Below are 22,621 nucleotides of genomic sequence, written 5' to 3' on the forward strand. Positions count from 1 at the left end.
ATCAGAGCAGTGCAAATTAAAATAATAATGAATGGCAGAAATTAAACTGTATTTATTGGTGGCAATGAGTTGGGAGAAGAGGAGGTGATACAGCAACCCTCACACCACTGGTGTGACCATTTTGGAGAATAGTCTCTTAATGTGTACGCAGGCCTGAAGATCCAACAGTTCTTTCCTGGGTCTGTGTCCGAAATAAATTCTCATATAGACTCAAAGAGCACATGACTGAGGATGTCCATAGTTGCACTGTGGTGGTGGTGGGGTTGGGGGTAGTTGGAGGCAAGCTGAGCATCCATCACTGAGGAAGTAAAGAGGCAAAATATGCGATTGCAGAGTACCACTCAAAAGTTGTTAAAAATAAAAAAAGTTGCAAAGTGAATATATTATACACAGCAGCATGAGTGGTTCTTAAAAATACAGTGTTGGCCGGGCGCGGTGGCTCACGCTTGTAATCCCAGCACTTTGGGAGGCCGAGGCGGGCGGATCACAAGGTCAGGAGATCGAGACCATGGTGAAACCCCGTCTCTACTAAAAAATACAAAATATTAGCCGGGCGTGGTGGCGGGCGCCTGTAGTCCCAGCTACTCGGAGAGGCTGAGGCAGGAGAATGGCGTGAACCCGGGAGGCGGAGCTTGCAGTGAGCCGAGATTGCGCCACTGCACTCCAGCCTGGGCGACAGAGCAAGACTCCGTCTCAAAAAAAAAAAAAAAAAAATACAGTGTTGAGCAAAAAAAAAGAAACAGAATGAGATATATAACATAGTAACAAATTACAAATATATGCATGTAAAATAATAATATATACAAGGTCACATATAAAAGGTTAAAATTGGCCAGGCGCGGTGGCTCATGTCTGTAATCCTAGCACTTTGGGAGGCCGAGGTGGGTGGATCACCTGAGGTTAGGAGTTTGAGACCAGCCTGACCAACATGGCGAAACCTCGCCTCTACTAAAAATACAAAAATTAGCCAGGCATGGTGGCAAACGCCTATAATCCCAGCTACTTGGGAGGCTGAGGCAGGAGAATCGCTTGAACCTGGGAGGCAGAGGTTGCAGTGAGCCGAGATTGTGCCACTGCACTCCAGCCTGTGCGACAGAGCGAGACTCTGTCTCAAAAAAAAAAAAAAAAAAAAATTAAAATTTTAGAATTTTTGCCATTGGATGCAATGAATGGAAATAAAGAGGAATTTCACAGAGAGAGAAAAAGACTGATGATGATAATGTGCCACAAACTGTGAAATATGATTAATTCAACCTTCTTTGCCTGAAGTGAAAATTAAAAATAAAAAGGTCATCAAGGTTACCAATATCTCAGCTCTCATCTTACTAGAATTCTTGGTAGCATTCAACAGTTAGTTGGCTACTCCTACTTTCTTGAAATGTGTTTGTTATAAGATCATGTCACTTTTCTACTTAAAATTTCCCCAATGGCTTCTGGTTTCATTTACAGTAAGATCCAAACTCTTTTTTTTGTTTGTTTTTGTTTTTGAGACAGGGTCTTTCTCTGTTGCCCAGACTGGAGTGCAATGTTACGATCACAGCTCATTGTAGCCTCAAACTCCCGTGCTCAAGGAGTCCTCCCACTTCAGCCTCTTGAGTAGCTAGGACTACAGGGGTGTGCCACCATGCCTGGTTAATTTTTTATTTTTAGTTTTTTTAGAGACAGGTCTCATTATGTTGCTCAGTCTGGTTTCGAACTTCAGGGCTCAAGTGATCCTCCTGCCTTGGTCTTCCAAAGCGCTGGGAGTATAGGCGTGAGCCACTGCACCTGGCCAGATCCAATCTCTTTATGCCATTCCATGACCTGGCCCTTCGCTCCCTCTCAGATTCCATCTTTGCCCACCCTGCTCACTGCACTTTGGCCACCCTCACCTTTCTTCCAACTCACCAAACCACTCCCTCCACAGGCTTCGTACTTGCTTTTCTTTCTGATACTCTTCCTTTGGATCTTCACAAGGCATTTTGGTCTTTAAACTTATATGTTGTCAAGAAGGGATGAGTAACTTGATCTCACAGGGTATTTTATTATGTATTCATTTATTTGCTAAATAAAACAAGAGTGCCTGATCTGACCTTATAGCATTACAGTTAAATAATATTAAAGGTATTTTGACTTTGTATCCTACAGGAATTGACTTTTACCTCTTCTCAGCCTCCTTTAAGGGCCCCCACTACCCAACAAACGCATTTTGGATTTTCCAAATTTACATGGAAATGCATAAGTAGGTGTGCTCTACCCCTAGTCCCTAGTAACAAAATTACTTTCTCATCACCTGCTCAGTCTCTGCTGGAAGAGACTGAACTAACTTTCAAATTGGTGATCGCAGCCAATTAGAAGTTTGTGAAACAGTTTTGAGGATCACAAGCAGCATTTTAAAAACATGCAATATATTACAACAGAATCTTATGGAAAATATCAGAGTGTACACACTGATCCTTATCCAGGAATACAGACACTCTAACTGCTGATGAAGACAAAGACAGGGAGGGAGGGGTGACTGCAGTCACTGGGATCTCACTGGAACTCCTAGGTTCCTTTGTTGGACAGAAAACATGGTACAGCCTAATTTTATGTTATCACAACTGCCCATGACTTATGAAATGAAGTAAAGGAGAATTTCATTCAGTGATAAAAAACGCATAATTTTCAACTGGGTTACAGTGAAGAGCTTTAAGTATTTTTTTGGGAAAGCACCATCAGTATGACATGTGTGTGTGAACTATGATATATTAAACTAGTATAAATTGCTCTCAAAGAGATTGTTTTATTATTAGAAGAAAAAGGAATAAGAAAGTGAAAAATACAGAAACATATTCCAATTCAGCTGCTGGGTCTGGAATTATAGTGGAAATACTGAGAAAATGTTAACTCTATCATCAAACATTGACTTTACATCTCATTCTAAAAAGAAAAAGCACTTTTCCTGCAAATGAGTTTAATACCTTCAAAATTAAAAGGACATCTGAGGCTGGGTGCAGTAGCTCACACCTGTAATCCTAGCACTTTGGTAGGTTGAGGTGGGCAGATCATGAAGTCAGAAGTTCGAGACCAGTCTGGCCAACATGGTGAAACCCCGTCTCTAAAAATACAAAATTTTCTTTTCTTTTTTTTTTTTTTTGAGACGGAGTCTTTCTCTGTCGCCCAGGCTGGAGTGCAGTGGCGCGATCTCGGCTCACTGCAAGCTCCGCCTCCCGGGTTCACGCCATTCTCCTGCCTCAGCCTCCCGAGTAGCTGGGACTACAGACGCCCGCCAACACGCCCGGCTAATTTTTTTGTATTTTTAGTAGAGGCGGGGTTTCACCGTGTTAGCCAGGATGGTCTCGATCTCCTGACCTCGTGATCCGCCCGCCTCGGCCTCCCAAAGTGCTGGGATTACAGGCTTGAGCCACCACGCCCGGCCCCAAAATACAAAATTTTCAAAAAATTTCTAAAAATACAAAAATTAGCTGGGCGTGGTGGCGCGTGCCTGTAATCCCAGCTACTCGGGAGGCAGAGGCAGGAGAATTGCTTGAACTCAGGAGGCAGAGGTTGCAGTGAGCTAAGATCGCGCCACTGCACTCCAGCCTGGGTACCAGAGCAAGACTCCATCTCGGGAAAAAAATAAAAGGACATCTGAAAATTTAACATGATGAACTTGTCAATAAGTCCCTCAAATATGTTTCTAAAAAAGGGGGGGAGGGGAGTAGAGTTATTGGCACAATTTCTCAGTTTTTCCACAAATCTTTTTAATTTTTTTAGTTACATAAATTAACCCATTTATTATAGGCTAGTGATGTCTCAAAGAGTAGAGGAGCGTCTACTGGTCTTTCAGTCGCTTCAGTCTTCTGATGGTGGACTTTACCGTGAGAGCGGAAGTGGTATTGTAGGTCCAGACAATGTGGTTCCTGGATGAAGACACCGCTACTGTCTTCATGCAGGAACCACAGCGCCAGATCCCCACAGCTCGTCTCTTCATCTTGGTTTTGCCACAGAAAAGAGCAAATGTACTTGGCGTACTGGCTGATTTCAATTTTCTTCACCATTTTCTGGAGGGAGGCCCCATAGCGGGTCCTGTATTTACCAACGATTCCAACTTCTTGGTTTAGCGATGTGGCCGTGAACTACGTCCGAGCTCAGAGAGCTGTTCCACAAATCTTAAGGATAAAGACAATCAGTGTGCAAAAGAAATATGGGTCATAGTTAAGTGCTGAAAAACTTCATCCAGTATTTATGGGTATGGTGCACATGCTTTCAGTGACAAATCAGCTGATCAATGAAAAACTATATTTCTTGGCAAAAACACAGTATCAGTGTATTACCTACCACAGAATATTTACAGCAGCAACAACTATGATGTAGTAACAGTCCAACTTGCTGAGAGTACTAATGCTGAAAGTTGCATAATACTTTTATGCCAGATATGTGTAGCAAGATAACTTTATAGAGGAATTATTGACTGTATAAAGAAAAATATATTCAGAATTTTAAAATAGTTCCCTTGGCTCCATCATGGCAAGTAGTAGCAGCATCCGGGCAGCAGCAGTGATCAGAATGCGGTGAGGGAGATCGTGGACATTCTGCTTGTAGTCCCAGTTACTTTGCAGGCTGAGGCAGGAGAAGGTGGTGAACCTGAAAGGCGGAGCTTGCAGTGAGCCGAGATCGCGCCACTGCAATCCAGCCTGGGCGACAGAGCAAGACTCCATCTCAAAAAAAAAAAAAAAAGAGAAAAAAAAGAGATTTCAAGAATTCTGAATACTGGCTTACTGGAAACTCTGGCTATTTGTGTAAAGCTTTGTGAACAAGGACTTAACTCAGAATTAATAAATAACCAAGGAAATATCACCGGTTATTAAGGAGCTTCGAAAGACTACCAAAGCACAAAAGGCTGCTGAAAACATGACAATCTAACTTTCTGGAGAAATCCTGATATGTCGAGCTCTTCAAGAGGATTTGAAGACTGTGTTGTAATCAAGAACGTATGGGGAAATTACTGCATGCAGTAGTGTAGAAAAATTGTCCTTTTTAAAAGAATTATAGAACCATAGCTTTATAAATCAGTGGGAAAGTGGCTTACAGAGGGAACTATCAGGTGTGTTTACACTGCATCTTATTCACTTTTTAAAATGGCACTGATGTATTGGCATTGATATGTTTATATTTAGGCATTCCTTATTTATAGCTCTAACAGCTTTAATTTTCTGAGCAGTCTATCAGATGTTTCTATCTGCTGTGCTTGGGTGAAGTGTGGTGGAACCCATTAGTAATAAGGTGTGGTGGTTATATGACTTGTTGGCGTTTCCTTTATAAACTAATTTTGAATTGTTTATGCACAATAACTATGGATTTATGTTGTACTCTGACAGGATTTCAGCCACCATTTGTGAATTTTGATTTAGGTTCATTATATGAGAATCTTGTTTTTTAAATTAAGAACATGGAAAACATTTCTTGTAATCTGCCCTTTAATAAAGAATATATAGTTTTCAAACAGTTTGTTGGGCAGTTAATAGGGTGAACCAGATCATTTTTATTGACTTAAATAATTAATTTGATTAAACTTGGTATTTTATGAAGAGAATACATTATTACAGCTTAGTACTTCATTTACACAGAAAAATGATTGTCAGGTATGAAATTTATCATGATGTCAGACTAAGATTAAAGAAGAATTTATTACTATGTCGAACATGCATACGCATTATTACTATTCATGACTGCCTATATATCTGAACTAGGTTTTTCAATTTTGATCAGTTTAGAAAAAGAAAAAGATCAAGCGCCATAGTGGATCAGATGTTCATGTACCACTGTCCTCATGAATTCTGGAGTGCAATAAACCTATGAACAGGCAAGAACTTCCATGGCATTAAAATCTTTCCTAATTTGCTTCTATAGGATGTTAACTTTTTTTTACACTGTATTATAAAATATTTTATATTAAATTAACTCTGTTGCGTCTGTTGCTTTTACTTTATCCTGAGCAGTAGGGAAGTATTGTGAAACTTATATTTCAGATATGCACATATGTGTTATGTATATATGGGTGTATATTCTGGGTTACAATGTAAAATTTCTTACTGTGGGTTGTGGATCAAAAAGTTGGAAAACTCAGTGGGTTAGAAGATAATGTTGGATAAGTAACACACCTGTAGGAGGATTTGGCCCACAGACCACCAGTTTGCAGTCTCTGAGCTAAATTGTGGAGGATATTGAATACGAGTATACACACATAGAACTCAGTTTGTAGGTAAGTTGCAGCCAGAACAGAGAACGATATAATAAAAACTCTTTGAGAGATATTAATATGACCCCTTCTCAAGGCTGGCGGGAATAGAGACTGAAGGCAGAAAGGTCATTTAAGTATCACTAAGACAATCTAAAAATGAGACCCGAATTCAGAATCAGAAAAGGAGCAACAGGGAAGGAGAGAATGTAGGTAAAACATGGTGCCGAGTAGAAAAGATAGGGTTTTAGAGCTGGGAGAGACCTTTGGAATCACAGATTTCATCACCATCTTCGTCCACGTAGGGAAAGTAACAGGAGAGGAAAAAACGGAACCCTCTCAGAATTTGTCTATGACGTCACACTGACTTAATAAAAGAGATTTCAATAGTTAATCCAGTTAATGCAATTAACAGAAGGCTTGGATTCCCTTCAGGATGTGAAGGGCGAGCCCTCAAATTTACTTTTTATTCAATGGATTAAAATGGCCAGTAATTCTTATCCTTCTAAACCCCACTTCCAATTAATTAATTACAAGTGAGCCTATGCGGCGTGCCCAATCAATTCCTTCCCCATCCTGAAATGGGTCTTTTAGCATTCTTTTAAACAGTACGTTTCCTGAAATACCACTAAACCCTCTTAAGCAGTTTTCTATTATTTCAGCAGTTTAAGCCTTCTGAATGAGCCCAGAACTCCTCATCTGCTTGTTAATTTTCCAACTGCAAAGCGTTATTGAACATTTAATGACCCTGCCCCACGCAACGCCCACTGCGGCCGGGCGAGGGAAACCAGAGTAGGTCGAGGAAGGGGAGCCCTGCGCTTTCGGGAGGGAAGCCGCTGGGGCTAGTCTGGCTGAAGCTGGGCACTTCCTTTTTTCCCTCGATACTTAAGGCTACGGGGACACAGGGCGGGCAGGCAGGCACAACGGCTGGCGCGTCTCTCTACCCTTGCCCAGAGTCTGCCTTGAATAATCAGCTAACAACCCCAATTCCCTTGAACCCAGCGCCGGAGACCCGGCGCCAATGGCTAGGTCGGTCTCAGTCCCATCCCGATGCTAGCCCCGGGAAGCTGCTGGAGCGCCTCTGGTTTCCGGGTGCGAATAGTAAGCTACTCGGGAAACCCCAGAACCCTCCCTTTGAGGAAGGGTGCAGACGGCGTCTCCGTTGCCACGGAAACAGGCCGAGCCATGTCGTCACTTCCGCCGACCTGTCTGGACTCCAGACTGTTGGGAGGAAAAGAGGAAAACTGAGCAACAGCCACGACAGTGGACGCGAGCGTTTCCTCTGTGCGCATGCGCCCGCTCAGCGGCCTGCTTCTATTTATGTGGGGGATCCAACATGGCGGCCGCGGCGACCCTGGCGATGGCGGTGAAGCCCATCAGAACGTAGTAGCGGGGAAGGGGACACGGTCCGCACTCACCGTGGCGTCGGCGGAGACGGCTGAGGGTGGTGGAGGGAAGAAAAGCGAGGGAGAGCAAGAGGAAGGGCGGGCAGGCACGCAGCGCGGCGTAGAAGCGAGCGCCGGCTCGAGCAAAAGCGGAGGGCCAGAACAGTGGGGATGGCGGAGCCGCGCAGAGTAGCGTTCATTAGCTTGTCACCGGTGCGGCACGCGGGGCCCGAGCGTGAGCCCGAGTACCCCCGCGAGCCCCCCCGGCTGGAGCCGCAGCCGTACCGCGAGCCGGCCCGGGCGGAGCCACCGGCCCCGCGGGAGCCTGCCCCCCGCTCGGACGCGCAGCCCCCGCCGCGGGAGAAGCCGCTCCCCCAGCGCGAGGTCAGCCGCTCCGAGCCGCCCATGTCGCTGCAGCGGGAGCCCCCGCGGCCCGAGCCGCCGCCGCCGCTCCCGCCGCTGCCCTTGCAGCCGCCCCCGCCGCGGGAGTCGGCTTCCCGGGCTGAACAGCCGCCGCGGCCGCCGAGGGAGACGGTGCGCCTGGAGCTGGTGCTTAAGGACCCCACCGATGAGAGCTGCGTGGAGTTCAGTTACCCGGAGCTGCTGCTGTGCGGAGAACAACGGGTACAGAAGATTCCTCTCTCCTGCCCCAGACCCCGGGAGCCTCAGGACCCGCCGCCTTCCCCAGCTGGTTTGCACCTTGGGACGCCCACCGAGCGCGTCCAGGTCGCCCCGAGGGTGGGGTGCGGGGGGCCGGGGCCGAGCGGGTGGACGGGGCGGTGAGCGCTGCTTTCTCCACTCCCCGGGGTGGCCGAGGCTCTCACCCGGCTGCGCCGAATCTCCAAACCCCCGGCACTCGCTTCCAACGCCGCGCCGAGCCTGTTTTCTTGTGCACCTTTCGGAACCTCAGATTTTCCTTCTTTCCTTTCTGCTCCCCACACAAAATTCTGGGGCCCTGCAGGCCGTGTGGCTGGGTTCTCCCTGTGGCGCTACAGCTGTCGTTCCAGTAGAAAGGAAGAGAAAACCTTGGGGGACACGCCCCCGAGTCTGAAGCAGAGAGATTGTGTAACCCCTCTCGTATCATCCTCATCCTCATCACTGTTTGTTTTGCTGGGCGCCGTGGCTGCTGAGGTGTGCTTGCGTGCCTGTGATATTTTTCTTAATCGAAGGGAATTTAAGAATAATTAAAGGTTTTCAGAGACTTTAGGAATGGAGAAGTGGGTTAATCTGGTTACTAATTTTTCTCTCGTGTTGGTGTTGGAAAACCTTTTTAGCTTTCCTTTTTCGTGGAGTTCGTTCATATTGTAATTGAATGGGAAGGTGTCTCCTGTTTTATTTGACACGTACTTGTCATATTATTTAAGTGTACTATCATTAGTTTATAGAAGAATATTGTACTCAGCCTTTGTAATTGTCGGAGGATGATGAAAAAAATCTCAGCTTTGAATTTTTTAAAACAATTGAAAATATGTAGGTATGCTTTTGATGTAAGAGGTGAACAATGGAGAAAGAATAGGGGTTATGTTCGTAATTGTAATTTTTATTGTTGTGGGTTGGTGGATCTTCAGAAGTAAATTAGAAAAGGAAATGATAGATTAACAGTAAAGAAAGAACAGTTTTCTCTGTTGCTTAGCAATTATGCACGTTATTAGGTTTTGCTTTAGCTTGGGTCTAATGGACTCCAGAAGTCACTTGTTTTGTTTTCATCTTCAACTACCTTTATGGTCAAAATGACTGACTGCTTAGTCACAAAGTATCATGTTGAACAGTTTCACTAGATTTTGTTTACTTCATGGCCAGCTAATGTTTTCATCATTATTTAGAAATGTTGTGTGGTCAAATCATTACAAAATGTTTTCAACCAAATTGAGTTGTTTAAAGGTAGAGATCATTTTGGTCACGTCCACCTAAGATTTTGCTCTTTAGACTCACTTGAATGCTCCCTCTTTATAAATGTGAGGTCACTTTTTTCCCAAAAGAATATTAAAAATATTGGATTGGAGCATTTTTCAAACATTGTGTTTGAGCTGCTAATCTAAGTTCGTTTGCAGTTTTTGTAATTTTCATAAATTACAGGAGAAAAGCATTATCTTTGGGTAAAAATACATAGCAATAACTACATTTACTGAGTTCTTACTGTATGCTAGACACAGTTCTAAGCACTGCACATGGTTTTTCTAGTAGTCCAACAGAACTCCATGAGGTAAAAACTATTATCCTCACTTTACAAATGTATGTAATTTTATTAGTACTTCTTTCCATAGTGATACAATTTCTTAGTAAAACAAAATTTCTTAAAATTAACTCATATAGTTTATAAGATTCTGCCAAAATGACGTAAAATGTAAGTCATAGTAGAAATACAAAGACCTTTATTATGTCCCTGTTTATGCTGTAATATTCACACGATGGCAAATTAATAATGTGTATCATTTAATTATAAAAAAGAAAAAGGTTTGACACCCTAGCTTTGTTAACTTGATAACACCGGAAGTACTACTTTCATGCAATAGGAGAAAGAGGAATAATTCCATTTAATTTTTCTTTTTACTTATTAACAGTGTAGGTGTGTATTGGCCCAATTATCTCATATATCAACCTTCTATTTTTTTCATATACCTCTGGAAAAAACAAAATCCATTGTATATAATCAACTTTGCAGCAAAGATTTGCCACATTTTCCTGTGATTGCTACCAGCGTATATCCTTATTATGCAAGAAAGCATAGAAAACATATGTTTAAGTAAAATTGTCATGGTTTCATGAAAGGAAATCCTAGAAGAGAGACCATCAAAAAGCAAAATGCGAACATTAGAATTCGTCTGGAAAGTTGGTGGTTCCCAAAATTAGAAGAATTAGAAAAGGAAGGGCTCCACATTTTTTGAAATAGCCATCTATCACTAAATAAGATTTTAGCTCCAGATGCTGAAATTGGTAGATGTGGGGCTATTAAAAAAAAAACAAACAACAAAAGGTATGTTACATATGGATACCATTCATATGGGTGCATTTAAATCAGTTCCCTTCTTAAATACTAAATGAACAGTAAAACCCTGATTTACTGGAACACAATCAGAAATTTTTCTATGCTCTATTTGTATTAATGAGGAAAGCACAATTAAATAATTTACGTTGGGAAAATATGAAAAAAGCAAAACCACAGGTTAGCTAAACCTTTAACCTTGTTGTCTCTAGGCAGTACAGTGCTGTGATTGAGATGGTTTAGGATGATGACCGGCATTGGAATCATCTTTATCCTGAAAGATTAATTTGGTCACCATTTCTGGCTAAAGGGTAATAGTGCATTTTAGAAATAAATTTTGGCAATGATTGATACACAAGAAAAGGTTTAACTCTTAGTAAACCAGAAAAATCAGTTAACCAGAACACCCATTTGTGAACATGCTTAATTGAACATTTACTGTAAAAAGAAAAATAAGTGATTATAGTGTGTTAATATAACTGTACTATTTGAGAATTCCATGGTATTTCATTGTTTGCATATTTTTGATGAAATTTGTGAAAGACCTCCTGAAAATGGTATTGATGAGTTAAGATCAAAGGACAAAATTATTGCATCAGTTTTGCATGTGGGTAGTTGATAATTTTCAGATTTTTTTTCACCTGAAAAAACAAAAAAGCTTAGTGTTGATTGGGGGAGGGTGTTTATTCTTAACTGTAAAAGAAAAGTGAGTCCATTTTCTTAAATTTGTTTTTGTAGGCTGTCAAGAGAAAATAAGAGCTGTACTTTTGATACTTACATAAAGTACATAAAATATTTTAGAATGGCATATAAAGTGATTCTTATTAAAAATATAGATCCATGTGTTTATATTTATACATATAAAATGAGTCATACCGTAGTAAGTATTTGGGCTTGACAGTGCATGAGGGAGCAGTTTGTAATAGGCATGGCAATTGCTTACTGTCCTTAACCTGAGCCTCTAGTTAAGGCTATACCCTGGACATGCCTAGGCTTCTTTATTAGTTTATTCTCATTAGTTTATTCCCTTTTGGATCATGTTTCTGTTTTTCATTGGTAAATTTTTATTTATTTATTTATTTATTATTTTTTTTTGAGATGAAATCTCACTCTGTCTCGACCAGGTTGGAGTGCAGTGGCGCAATCTCAGCATGTCAGCTCATTTGCAACTTCCACCTCCCAGGTTCAAGCGATTCTCCTGCCTCAGCCTCCTGAGTAGCTGGGACTACAGGCATGTGCCACACACCCAGCTAGTTTTTGTATTTTTAGTAGAGATGGGGTTTCACCATGTTGGCCAGCCTGGTCTTGAACTCTTGACCTCAGGTGATCCACCCACCTTGGCCTCCCAAAGTGCTGGGATTACAGATGTGAGCCTCTGCGCCCAGCCTTTCATTGGAAACTTCTATTGGGGTGAACTATTCTATAAATTTATTACTTATTACAATAACTTTAAAAATTGATTCTAAAGTTAACTCCTTTAAAGAAGTATCCCTATATTCTAATGTCCCAAGTGTGAGGAATTGTCTCGTATTCATTCTGTCCACATTTTTCTATCATGTTTTTTAGACCGATCATGTCTCAACCTTTATATCCAGGATGAAGTATCTCAGTTTCAAAGTGTGCAAATCTTCCTTCTGCATTTTTTCTTGCTCTTCAGGGTCCATTGAATCTATATCAGTATTTCAGTTGTAGTATACCTTCATTTTTAATTACCTGAGTCAGTTGTCTGAAATTGGATAAAAGTAGTATTTTTATCCTTGTTTTGGCTTTTTTGTGCATTGAAAACCATGTATATGTTTGTATACTAAAATAGAAGACTTAAGGATGTGATCGCTATTTTTGTTTGTTTTGTTAAATAGATGGTTCATGTGGGCTTCTAGCTCTGTGTGTGTGGGCTTTAAACCATGTATTATAATAAACTTTCACTTTCCCCTACTAGAAGAAAGGCATGGTAATGTAATCTTTTTGCAGCTGTTTCTCTTTTCTAGCTTTGTTTAAAAGTAATGTGTATTCCCTGAATGGATATCCATTGACAGGATATTGGTGATACAATGGTTGTTGATACTGGACCTCAACAGAAAGCCTTAGCCGCTACACACACAGTGTTAACTCACAGGCAGATGATTAAGTGTTGATTTTAATTAATAATCTAGAGCTCCTTTTAGAAGCATTTCCTGATCAAAGTAGTTAATCTTTGTTAGTGAAGATAGCAATCTAGAGTTATAAGTGAGATTGTCGTATTTAGCTAGTGTTCCTGGGGATTTTTTTCCTTGTTATTTTGGATGAGGTGACCATATGATCATTTTGCAGGTGAAGACAATTTGGATTGTTGAGTTCTTACTCATCCAAACACTGTGAAATGTATATGAGTCCATTACAACTGGAAATATTTTTTGCTATAACCAACTTTTTTTTTTTTAGTTTTAATACTTCTGACTTACTTGTTAGTATTAGGAAAAGTTGTCTCATATTGATTAAATTTAAGATACAGTCTCTGAGTAATAATATAATTAATTATATAACATGTTATATATTCTCACTAGTTTATGTCCTTTCAGATCACATTTATTGAAATAGAATTGAAGTGGTTGTTACATAATGATAAATACATAAACAATAATACTATTTGTAATACTAATGGATACCTCTGTTTCTTTTCCCATTCACCTTGGATCAGAAGAAGCTCATTCACACGGAAGACCCATTTAATGATGAACATCAGGAGAGGCAAGAGGTGGAAATGTTGGCTAAGAAGTTTGAAATGAAATATGTGAGTATAATAAACTGATCACTTAGGTAATTTTATCGTTTTGACCTGTTTGCTTTCTGTGGCTGGTTGGGAGGGCCTATAAATATCCATTGCCTGCCTTACCTTGTTCTCACCAATGGAAACCAAATGAATGGTTAGACAGTCAAAGATTCCAGTAGGCTTGTGATAGTTAAAGTAGCCATCATTCATTTTTATTTTTATTTATTTATTTTGGAAACAGGGTCTCACTCTGGCGCCCAGGTTGGAGTGCCGTGGTGCAGTGTTGGCTCACTGCAACCTCCGCCTCCCAGGTTCAAGCGATTCTCATGCCTCAGCCTCCCAAGTAGCTGTGACTATAGGGGCAACACCACACCCAGCTAATTTTTTGTATTTTTAGTAGAGATGGGGTTTCACCATGTTGGCCAGGCTGGTCGTGAACTCCTGACCTCAAGTGATCCATCCTGCCAAGTAGCTATCATTTATTATAGTCTTTCTAGAGTCTGAGCGGTTTGCTTTACATATATTATCTACAATCTTTGTAATAAAACCACAAGCTAAGTAATATTGACCATATTTTACAGATGAGGAAACTGAGGCTCTGAGTTCAAGATTAAGTAGCTGATATAATGTCACACAGTGGCAAGAGTAGGCTACAGGTCCAGGTCTGTGTAGCTTTAACTCTATTCCCTTTCTGCCACCATCGAGAATGCTATTTTAATTCCTTTGGTATAGTAGTTCTGAAACCTTCCTGCCTCCTGAGAGTTTGAGAGTGAATGTGTGTACTTCTAAGCTGATTGCGTCAGACTCAGAACCAGCATGAGACTTCTTTGAAAGTGTCCGGTTTATGCTAAATATTCATGTATATTTTATATTCAATGCCACAACATAGTGATGTTTGTTTGAATATAAAAATAATTTTTAATTACCTGATTAAGTTGCTTAACATTTTTCTCAAATTTTCTAGTATTACTAAATTTGTAGAAAGCCCCACTCCTCACCCCACATTTACACTATGGCTTTAAATACTCTTGGCACTTTGCTAAAACATAACCTAGTTGAGAAGCAACACCTTACACCTCTGATTCCTCTGTGAGCATTGAAAAATATCCCACAAGAGAAAGGATATCAGCTCACATTGGCCTTGTCATTCATACTATCCTCAAGATACAACTGGGATCTTGACCCATATGTGCTGGCTCCTTGTGGTAATTAAGAAACCATTTGAAGGTAGAAGAAGTAGATGAGAATAGATTGGAATTGGAGTCAGGTCCTAGGCCATACTTTGTCGTCTACCAATTGTGTCCTTTTGGTGAGGTTTTTTAGCTTTGGGCCACAGTTTTCTTTTTCTCTCTTTTTTCTTTTTTTCTAAGACAGAGTCTCTGTCACTCAGGCTGGAGTGCAGTGGTGTGATCTGGGCTCACTGTAACCTCCACCTCCCGGGTTCAAGCAATTCTCCTGCCTCAGCCACCTGAATAGCTGGGATTACAGGCATGCACCACCATGCCTGGCTAATTTTTGTATTTTTAGTAGAGATGGTTTCACCATGTTAGCCAGGCTGGTCTCGAACTCCTGACCTCAACTGATCTGTCCACCTTGGCCTCCCAAAGAGCTGGGATTACAGGCGTGAGCCATTGGGCCTGGCCAAGGCCACAGTTTTCCCATCTATAAATTGAGAGGTTCAGATTTTTCAGAGACCCTATTGATTCTCTATTCTGTGACTATATAATAATAAATTTAGGGATGGACTGGTGGGTTTTTAAATAGAAGGAATAGCATTGTAGTATTTAATTACAATGTAATCTTTTGAGACTATATTGTATCATGATGTATAAATCGTAAAATCCTATAGGATGTATGAATCCTAGCATGTATAAATCCTAAAATACTGTGCTTTTTATACAAGTTATACATTGGTTACACTTAATGTTTTAACCAACTAGTACACTTATGTGGCTCAAAATTCAAAAATTAAAAATCTTCCTTTTGTTGTATTGCCCACCCATGGAATCCCACTTCCTAGGCAAGTAACATTCCTATGGTACTAGAGATATATCTCTGTACATATACATCTATTCCTTTCCCACCCCCTTTTTATACATATTATAGAATTGTACACACTTAAGCTCTTTGCTTTTTATTTACTGTATCTTAGTATATTTGCAGGGGTCATACCAGGACAAAGTGCTTTCTCTCCCTTTTTTTTAAGGCTGCATGCTGTTTCATTGCATGGAACTGTCACACTGTAACCAGTCCCCAAATGATTTAGGTTGTTTTCAAAAATTTGCCCTTATTAATAGTGCTGCAGTAAATTAGTCTGTAAAATGGCATTTTACACAATTTCAAGTTTATCTCTAGGACAGATTCCTAGAAGTAGACAATTCAGGTCGGAGGATTTATGCATTTATAATTTTAGTATATATTACTAAATTACCAGTCCTACTCCCTCCATCACTATATTAGAGTGTCTTTTTTTTTTTTTGAGACAGTTTCACTCTTGTTGCACAGGCTGGAGTGCAATGGCGCGATCTCGGCTCACTGCAACCTCCACCTCCCAGGTTCAAGCAGTCCTTCTGCCTCAGCCTCCCAAGTAGCTGGGACTGCAGGCAGGCACCACCATGCCCAGCTAATTTTTTGTATTTAGTAGAGACAGGGTTTCACCATGTTGGTCAGGCTGGTCTCGAACTCCTGACCTTAGGTGATCCACCGCCTTGGCCTCCCAAAATGTTGGAATTACAGGTGTGAGCCACTGCGCCCAGCCTAGAGTGTCTATTTTGCCGTGGGTTACAAAATCAAGGATTAGAATTGCCCTTTGCAAATGGAAAAATTCCTATATATAATCCTATAAGTAAAGTGATTCAGTATATGACGCACTACCTTAAAGTTAGCATTAAGTCTTCTTAGTTAACCCTAGGATAGTATCTGGCATAGAAAGACCAGCGTTCTGAAGAAGTTGTTTGATGCGTGAAATTGAGTTTCAGTTGACTTAGATATATTCAAGCCTTGTTATTTTGATTACAGTGATAAAATATTACTCTTGTTATAATCTAAATTAATGGGCCATATTTCTTCTCTGGATTTTTATTTTGCTGACTTACTCTCTTATTTCCATTCTAATTAGAGATTGTATGTATATTAACCAAAAAGCATGCCCAAGTGTTCTCTATCTATGAGTATTGTGTGTGTGTGTGTGTGTGTGTGTGTGTGTGTGTGTGTATGTGTATATGTATATATATTTATTTGGTAGAGACAGGGTCTTGTTGTGTTGCCTAGGCTGGTCTTAAACTCCTGAGCCTAGGCAATCCACCTGCGTCAGCCTCCCAAAGTGCCGAGTTTACAGATATGAGCCACTGTACCCAGCCTAAATATATATATATATATTTTTTTAAATAATTATTTGGAACCTTTTAAGAAAATCATCAGGCCAAAAGTGACCTGAGAGAAGATACATTGTCCTGCTAGGTGCTATAGGCCTAGAGCTCTAGGCTATCACAAAATCTCTCTCTTAAGCTACGATGATCTTTATTGGTGTTTGGGGCAGGTGTTGCAGCAGTTGAACATCAGTGATATCAGAAATTATAGGGAGTATAAAATTGTAAAAAGAGCACCCTGTGTTGAATTTATGGGGTTCTCCCTCCCATTGTGTCCTATTTTTATGGCCATGTTCTGTTTTCTGTTATGTTGTTCTTATGCTCAGGTAATGTGACAGTTCATATTCAGCATCAATTACTAAATGGTTTTTTGGGAAAAGGTCAATATGACTATTAAGTACTTATTTTTACCTAGATTATACCAAATTGGTTGTTGTACATAAATCTTTTTAAATAGCTAAGTCCAAGTTTTGACATTTCTACAACTGTCTAGGCTCCAGATTCGTCTTGATGGTTAGAAAGGAGGCAGGATACAGGTAAAAGAGGCTCCCATGCCTCTCTTTATTCCCAGTTAAGGCTCCAAAATGTTTAGGCAAAACATCTTGGTTTCCAATTCAGTTTTTAGATGGTCTCTAGGTAATATATGCCTTTTATGAGGCCACCTATACTCTATACTCGGGAGTAGGATGCTTCAGTTTGATGGGTATAGACTTGTTCTCTTAGCCTTATAGGACATAGGATAACCTATAATTGTTGGAAGATTTCTCTTAGTGATTTTTTTCTCACTCCATTACCCCAGCCATTTGGAAAGATCATACTGTCCTAGAATTGGATATAAATTCAATAATCTAAATGAAAGCACCTAGCACAATACCTTGTGCCTAGCAGGGGTTCAGTTAAGACTATTTGAATCTGAATGACTCTCTGAATAGGAAGACATATATTCTGCCAGGCATTTATTAATAATCATGAAATCACATTATAACTTTAAAAAAAAATCTGCTTACTGTGCTATATAGACCTTGAATACCATCTTTCACGCTTAGTTCTATGTGATTTTGGGCTCTCAGAGCCCTAGTAGTTTCATATTTGTTTTAAAAAGAAGGGTAAGGGTAGATTTGATAGTAGAAAAGTAATTCTGAGCAGTCTTATAAATAAAACAGTTGACCAAATGGAATAACACTGTTTTTACTCAAAGACAAATTATTCTTCTAAATACTCTTGATTTTCTTGAGACCCTGTCTCTAATAAGAATAAGAATAATAAAATCAGCTAGGTGAAGTGGCCCGTGCCTGTAATCCCAGCCCTTTGGGAGGCCGAGGCGGGCAGATCACCTGAGGTCAGGAGTGCAGCCAGCCTGGCCAACATGGTGAAACCTTTCCATCTCTACTAAAAATACAAAAATTAGCTGGGCATGGTCGTGGGTACCTATAATTCCAGATATTCGGGAGACTGAGGCAGGAGAATCCCTTGAACCCAGGAGGCAGAGATTGCAGTGAGCCGAAATCATGCCATTGTACTCCAGCCTGGGTGACAAGCAAGAATCCAGCTCCCAAAAAAAAAAAGTCTTGATTTTCTTTTGTATGACTTGTAAAAGTGATTCTTTCCAGACAATGTTTTAAAGAATGGCAGTATCTTGGAATAACTAATTTCCGATGAGTAACTTCTTCACAGTAAATACTACTTGGCTAAGTGGAAAGAAATATAATTTTGTCTTAAAATAATTATAGATTATTGTTTTAAACTGTCTTCAAATGTGAAACTGATACCAAGTAGTTAGTTTTGAAAGCATTTGTGTACTGTTTCTGGGAGTTGTAAGAATCATATCAATTACTCATATTATTAGTTGATCATCCACACTTGCTGAGGGGTTAGAGCTTCCTTGGGAACTTCATAGGCTGGTTAACCTGTTTGTTTTGGCCTTATGTGAGGTCTGGTCCCTAAGGATGATCTCCATATAGAGCTTTGGGCAAACTTGTTAACACCACCACAAAGTAAATTCTACTTGCAAAACACAAATACCAGTGGATTTAGGGTTTTGTAGACCAATACTAGTATGATATTACATGTACAATAAGAATATAAAATAATCTTTCAGAGCAAACTGGGGGAGGGGAGAGGGCCTTAAAAAAAGGGCAAGGAGGAATCCTAGCTCAAATAATAATTTCTTTATTGCAGTTACCCATTCTAATCACTTGCTGTGACATGCCCTTTTAATTCCTTGGCCTCTTTGAATTGAATAAATTCTCTTCAGCCTTCTTTAATCCCTTAGCAACAATTGAGAATCAGCAGTTTTAGGGTATTTAGGAAGAAGGACTGGTATCCATATGTGGTGATTATAGAAATTCTGTATACTATTTTTGTGCTGTGTAGTCAGCTCTTGGCTGTATTTCCACTGCCTTGAAACTCAGCTCCTTTCTATTGGTAAGTTGAAGAAATGGGCATAGATGTAAAGAGATAAGGTTGTGGCAGGGCTTGGACAAGTAGGGAATCTTGTGATGACAGGATGTTTTCTTCTCACTTACAGGGCTGGTGTGTTTTTTAGCCATCAGGGTCATTCTTGCTCTGTCTACTAGAGGTGATCAATGAATGTTGGTTTTTAGTTTGGTTTACTATTAGCTGGAGGCAATTTGGGGTCAGGGGGTCCAGTACTAAGAACATCTTGTTTGTTTGTTTTCCAGTTTAGTGTTACACTGTAATGAGGCGGCATTGGCCTAAAACACTGATTGTCAGGTTAAGCAAGTACTAATGACTCAGTAAGGAATATTCTTCTGAGTCACAGGGAGCTAGTGCCTAGAAGAGTAGATAAGAAGGAGGTTCTTCACTTTAGATGTAGCAAAATTCAGGAGTTTTTTTTGTTGTTGTTGTTCTTGTTGTTTGGAAAATAAGTTTTGATTTTTATAAGATCTACTTAATTTATAAACTGTGTAATATCAACTGCGGAGGTTCAGAGAATTTATCAAGTAAGACTTTGATTCTGCTGCAGTAAGGGTACTGAAAAAGAGAGTAATTCAACAGAAATCTTTCTAGTAGGGAAGATACTGTAATCCTTTGCCAATGTAACTTGAGTTTCTTTAGGTTAAATTTTAATATTTGTGAATTAATTTATATGTACCTTTCTGGCAACTGCCAAAAGTTTGGTTCCAACTTATACAATTTACACATTATTGAATTTTAGCACAGTTAGGGAACCGGAGGGTGGAGAATAGATATGGGGTAGTAAGGCAGGAGGCAGGTCAGGGTTAGAAGTTTTCCAGGAAGACCACAAGTGAGGAAAAGCAAACTGTACCTAGAAAACTACTCTAATGACCTCTGTGATGAAGGAGGGAACTGGAGATTGTGCCTTATAGTTGGCAAAAATCTATTTATAAATGGAGCAATGCCTTTGGAACTCTGGTTGTTGGAGAGTGAGTTAAGAAAGAGCTACTCAGGTATGGGTGTGTCAAATACAGGTTATCCAAAACTCCCCACAGTGGGACTGGGAAGTAGAGCCAAATGAGGAGGAGTTGGAAACTTTGGTAGTGAACATTTCGTGGGCCAAACCTAATAAAATAAGATTTATTGAGTGGGTAGTACGTGTCCTTAATAAAACTCGGAAGATACAAAAGCTAATGATAAAAAGTAAATCTCCTTCCTACCCGTGACTCCCAGCTAACCAGGTCACTCCCTAGGGACACTGTGAGTTTCTTGCCCCAGAGAGCTATGTGTATGTGGGCAGTCACATATTTCAAAGATTTTTTTTTGGCTACTGTTCACTGTAAGAGGATATATAAATACAGATAAATGAAAAGATCAAAATAAAAATCAGCAAATCACCTGTAAGTCCACTGCCAGGCAGAACCACTGTGAATAGTTTGATGGTTTAAAGTGTATCCTTTCAGGAGTTTTAAAAATGCATGTGCAATTACATTTGTACTTTCTTACACTATAAAAAAATTTTTTTAGAGCCTGGTGTGGTGGCTCACACCTGTGATCTCAGCTAATTGGGAAGCTGAGGCAGAGAAGATGTCTTGAGCCTAGGAGTTCAAGACCAGCCTGGGCAACATAGCAAGACCCCATCTCTTAAAAAAAAAGTTAGATCACCTGAACAATACATGAATATGTTCCTTTTATTAAAAACAAATTCAAATAATACATCAAAGTCTTCCTGCACCACTGCTTCCAGTTCTATCCCTTCTCCATCGTAATGACCATGGTTATCTGCTTGTTGTGTATTCTTTGAGCATTTTATACATATCTATAGATATATATTGCTATGTTTTGTTTTTCATAGATGAGAATATCCTGTTCATATGATAGTGGAAGAAACAATATCTTGTTATTTAGATGTTGTCTCCATAATTACCAGTTAAGTTGAGGACCTTTTCAAATGCTTAGTGAACACTGATAGCACCTTTTCGTGAATAGCCTGAGCTGTACATAACATTTAGGAAACTCTTCTTGTTACCTTCTATATTAATAAATACTCTGTATCACAACTTTTAAAAATTTATTTTGGAGACAAGGTCTTCATCACCTAGACTGGAGTGCAGTGGTGTGATCATAGCTCACTGCAGCCTTGACCTTCTGGGCTCAAGCGATCCTCCCACCTCAGCCTCCCAAGTAGCTGGGACTAGAGGCATGCACCACCATGCCCAGCTTTTTTTTTTTTTTTGGAAAAACAGGATTTCACCATGTTTCCCAGGCTGGTCTTGAACTCCTGGGCTCAAGAGGTCAACCTGCTTCAGCCTCCCAAAGTGCTGGGATTATAGGCATGAGCCACCTCGCCCAGCCTACCACATTATTCTTCGATGGCTATTAACATTGAATGGATATGTGATAGTTTGTATAATTTATACTTTAATAATTAATATGCTTGGTGAAGACCTTATACCTGTAAGATCATTTTGGGGGGAAGCATTTTGGTCAGATTAATACTATTATGATCAAATAAAGCTTTAAGTCTTTTATTTGCTCCCCTTGATAAGATTTATACTTATTTAACAATACTAATCATTTTACTACTTTGATTAGATTATGGACTCAGAACTATTATGGTTTCTGGTGGCAACAAACTAGTCACTTTGGCTAGACATAGATGTTCCTAGATCTCTAATTACCCATAAATTGTTTGCACTTCTGCATATATCTGATTGTGCCCATTACAACAGAACCTGTTTGTTTAGTTTTCCCAGGTAAATCTTATAGGCAGCTATTTATGCCTAGACAAAAAATATGTTAGGAGAGCAGAAAAAGATCATTGTCATTGTGATTTTAATTAGAAAGTATCCTGGAGAAAAGATTGAAAATATAGGCTGATACGTGAAAGCTGGGAGGATTAAGTGAGTAGCAGGAGACTATCCCAGATGGGGAGAAAGTACAAGGAACAGTAAGAAGGTGTGTTTGGGGGAGAGTTGGTAGACAGTTTGAATGGATGAAGGGTTCGTGTTGGAAAATTGTAAGAAAAAAGTTGGAAAGGTGGTTTGAGTCAACATGCAGAAGGCATTTAACTGGTGCCATGTTAAGGGTTTTCTTTCTTTTTTTTTTTTTTTTTGAGAAGGAGTCTCGCTCTTTGACCCAGGCTGGAGTGCAGTGGCGCGATCTCGGCTCACTGCAGTCTCCACCTCCTGGGGTTCACGCCGTTCTCCTGCCTCAGCCTCCTGCGTAGCTGGGACTACAGGCACCCGCCACCTCGCCCGGCTAATTTTTTGTATTTTTAGTAGAGACGGGGTTTCACCGTGTTAGCCAGGATGGTCTCGATCTCCTGACCTCGTGATCCGCCCGCCTCGGACTCCCAAAGTGCTGGGATTACAGGCGTGAGCCACCGCACCCGGCCAAGGGTTTTCAATTCTTATAGGTGGAGTGCTTCTGAAGCATTTTGAGCAGGGGAAATAATGGGGTATTTTCAAAATATTAATTAGGTGGTAATTATACAGGATAAATTTGAGGGAAGAG

At 40.3% G+C, this 22,621-nt stretch overlaps 1 protein-coding gene, 1 long non-coding RNA gene and 1 pseudogene across 6 annotated transcripts in view; 1 reads left to right on the forward strand and 2 right to left on the reverse strand.

The window, feature by feature from the left end:
* Positions 1-32: 32 nt before the first annotated feature.
* Positions 33-7,263, reverse strand: LOC131381092 (uncharacterized). Its single transcript, XR_009209549.1, has 3 exons — positions 6,467-7,263; positions 4,303-4,682; positions 33-298 (listed from the first exon to the last, which is right to left on the reverse strand). It is a non-coding gene; the product is annotated as an uncharacterized LOC131381092 (long non-coding RNA).
* On the reverse strand, positions 3,584-4,293 carry LOC116814414 (large ribosomal subunit protein eL43-like; annotated as a pseudogene).
* The window catches only part of UBN2 (ubinuclein 2), a 100,662-nt gene continuing 85,020 nt past the window's right edge, over positions 6,980-22,621 (forward strand). For 2 of the 5 annotated variants that reach the window (XM_032761891.2, XM_032761893.2), the window contains exons 1-2: positions 7,430-8,211; positions 13,248-13,340. In XM_032761891.2, coding sequence (XP_032617782.1) covers positions 7,759-8,211; positions 13,248-13,340 — 546 coding nt within the window. In that variant the 5' untranslated portion in view covers positions 7,430-7,758. Of the gene's footprint in view, positions 6,995-7,428; positions 8,212-13,247; positions 13,341-22,621 lie in introns of those variants that run through there. The other 3 variants (XM_058427119.1, XM_058427114.1, XM_032761892.2) reach the window with 3 other exon arrangements.

The sequence above is a fragment of the Hylobates moloch genome, unplaced genomic scaffold (assembly GCF_009828535.3).
Source record: "Hylobates moloch isolate HMO894 unplaced genomic scaffold, HMol_V3 SCAFFOLD_1, whole genome shotgun sequence".
Lineage (NCBI taxonomy): Eukaryota > Metazoa > Chordata > Mammalia > Primates > Hylobatidae > Hylobates > Hylobates moloch.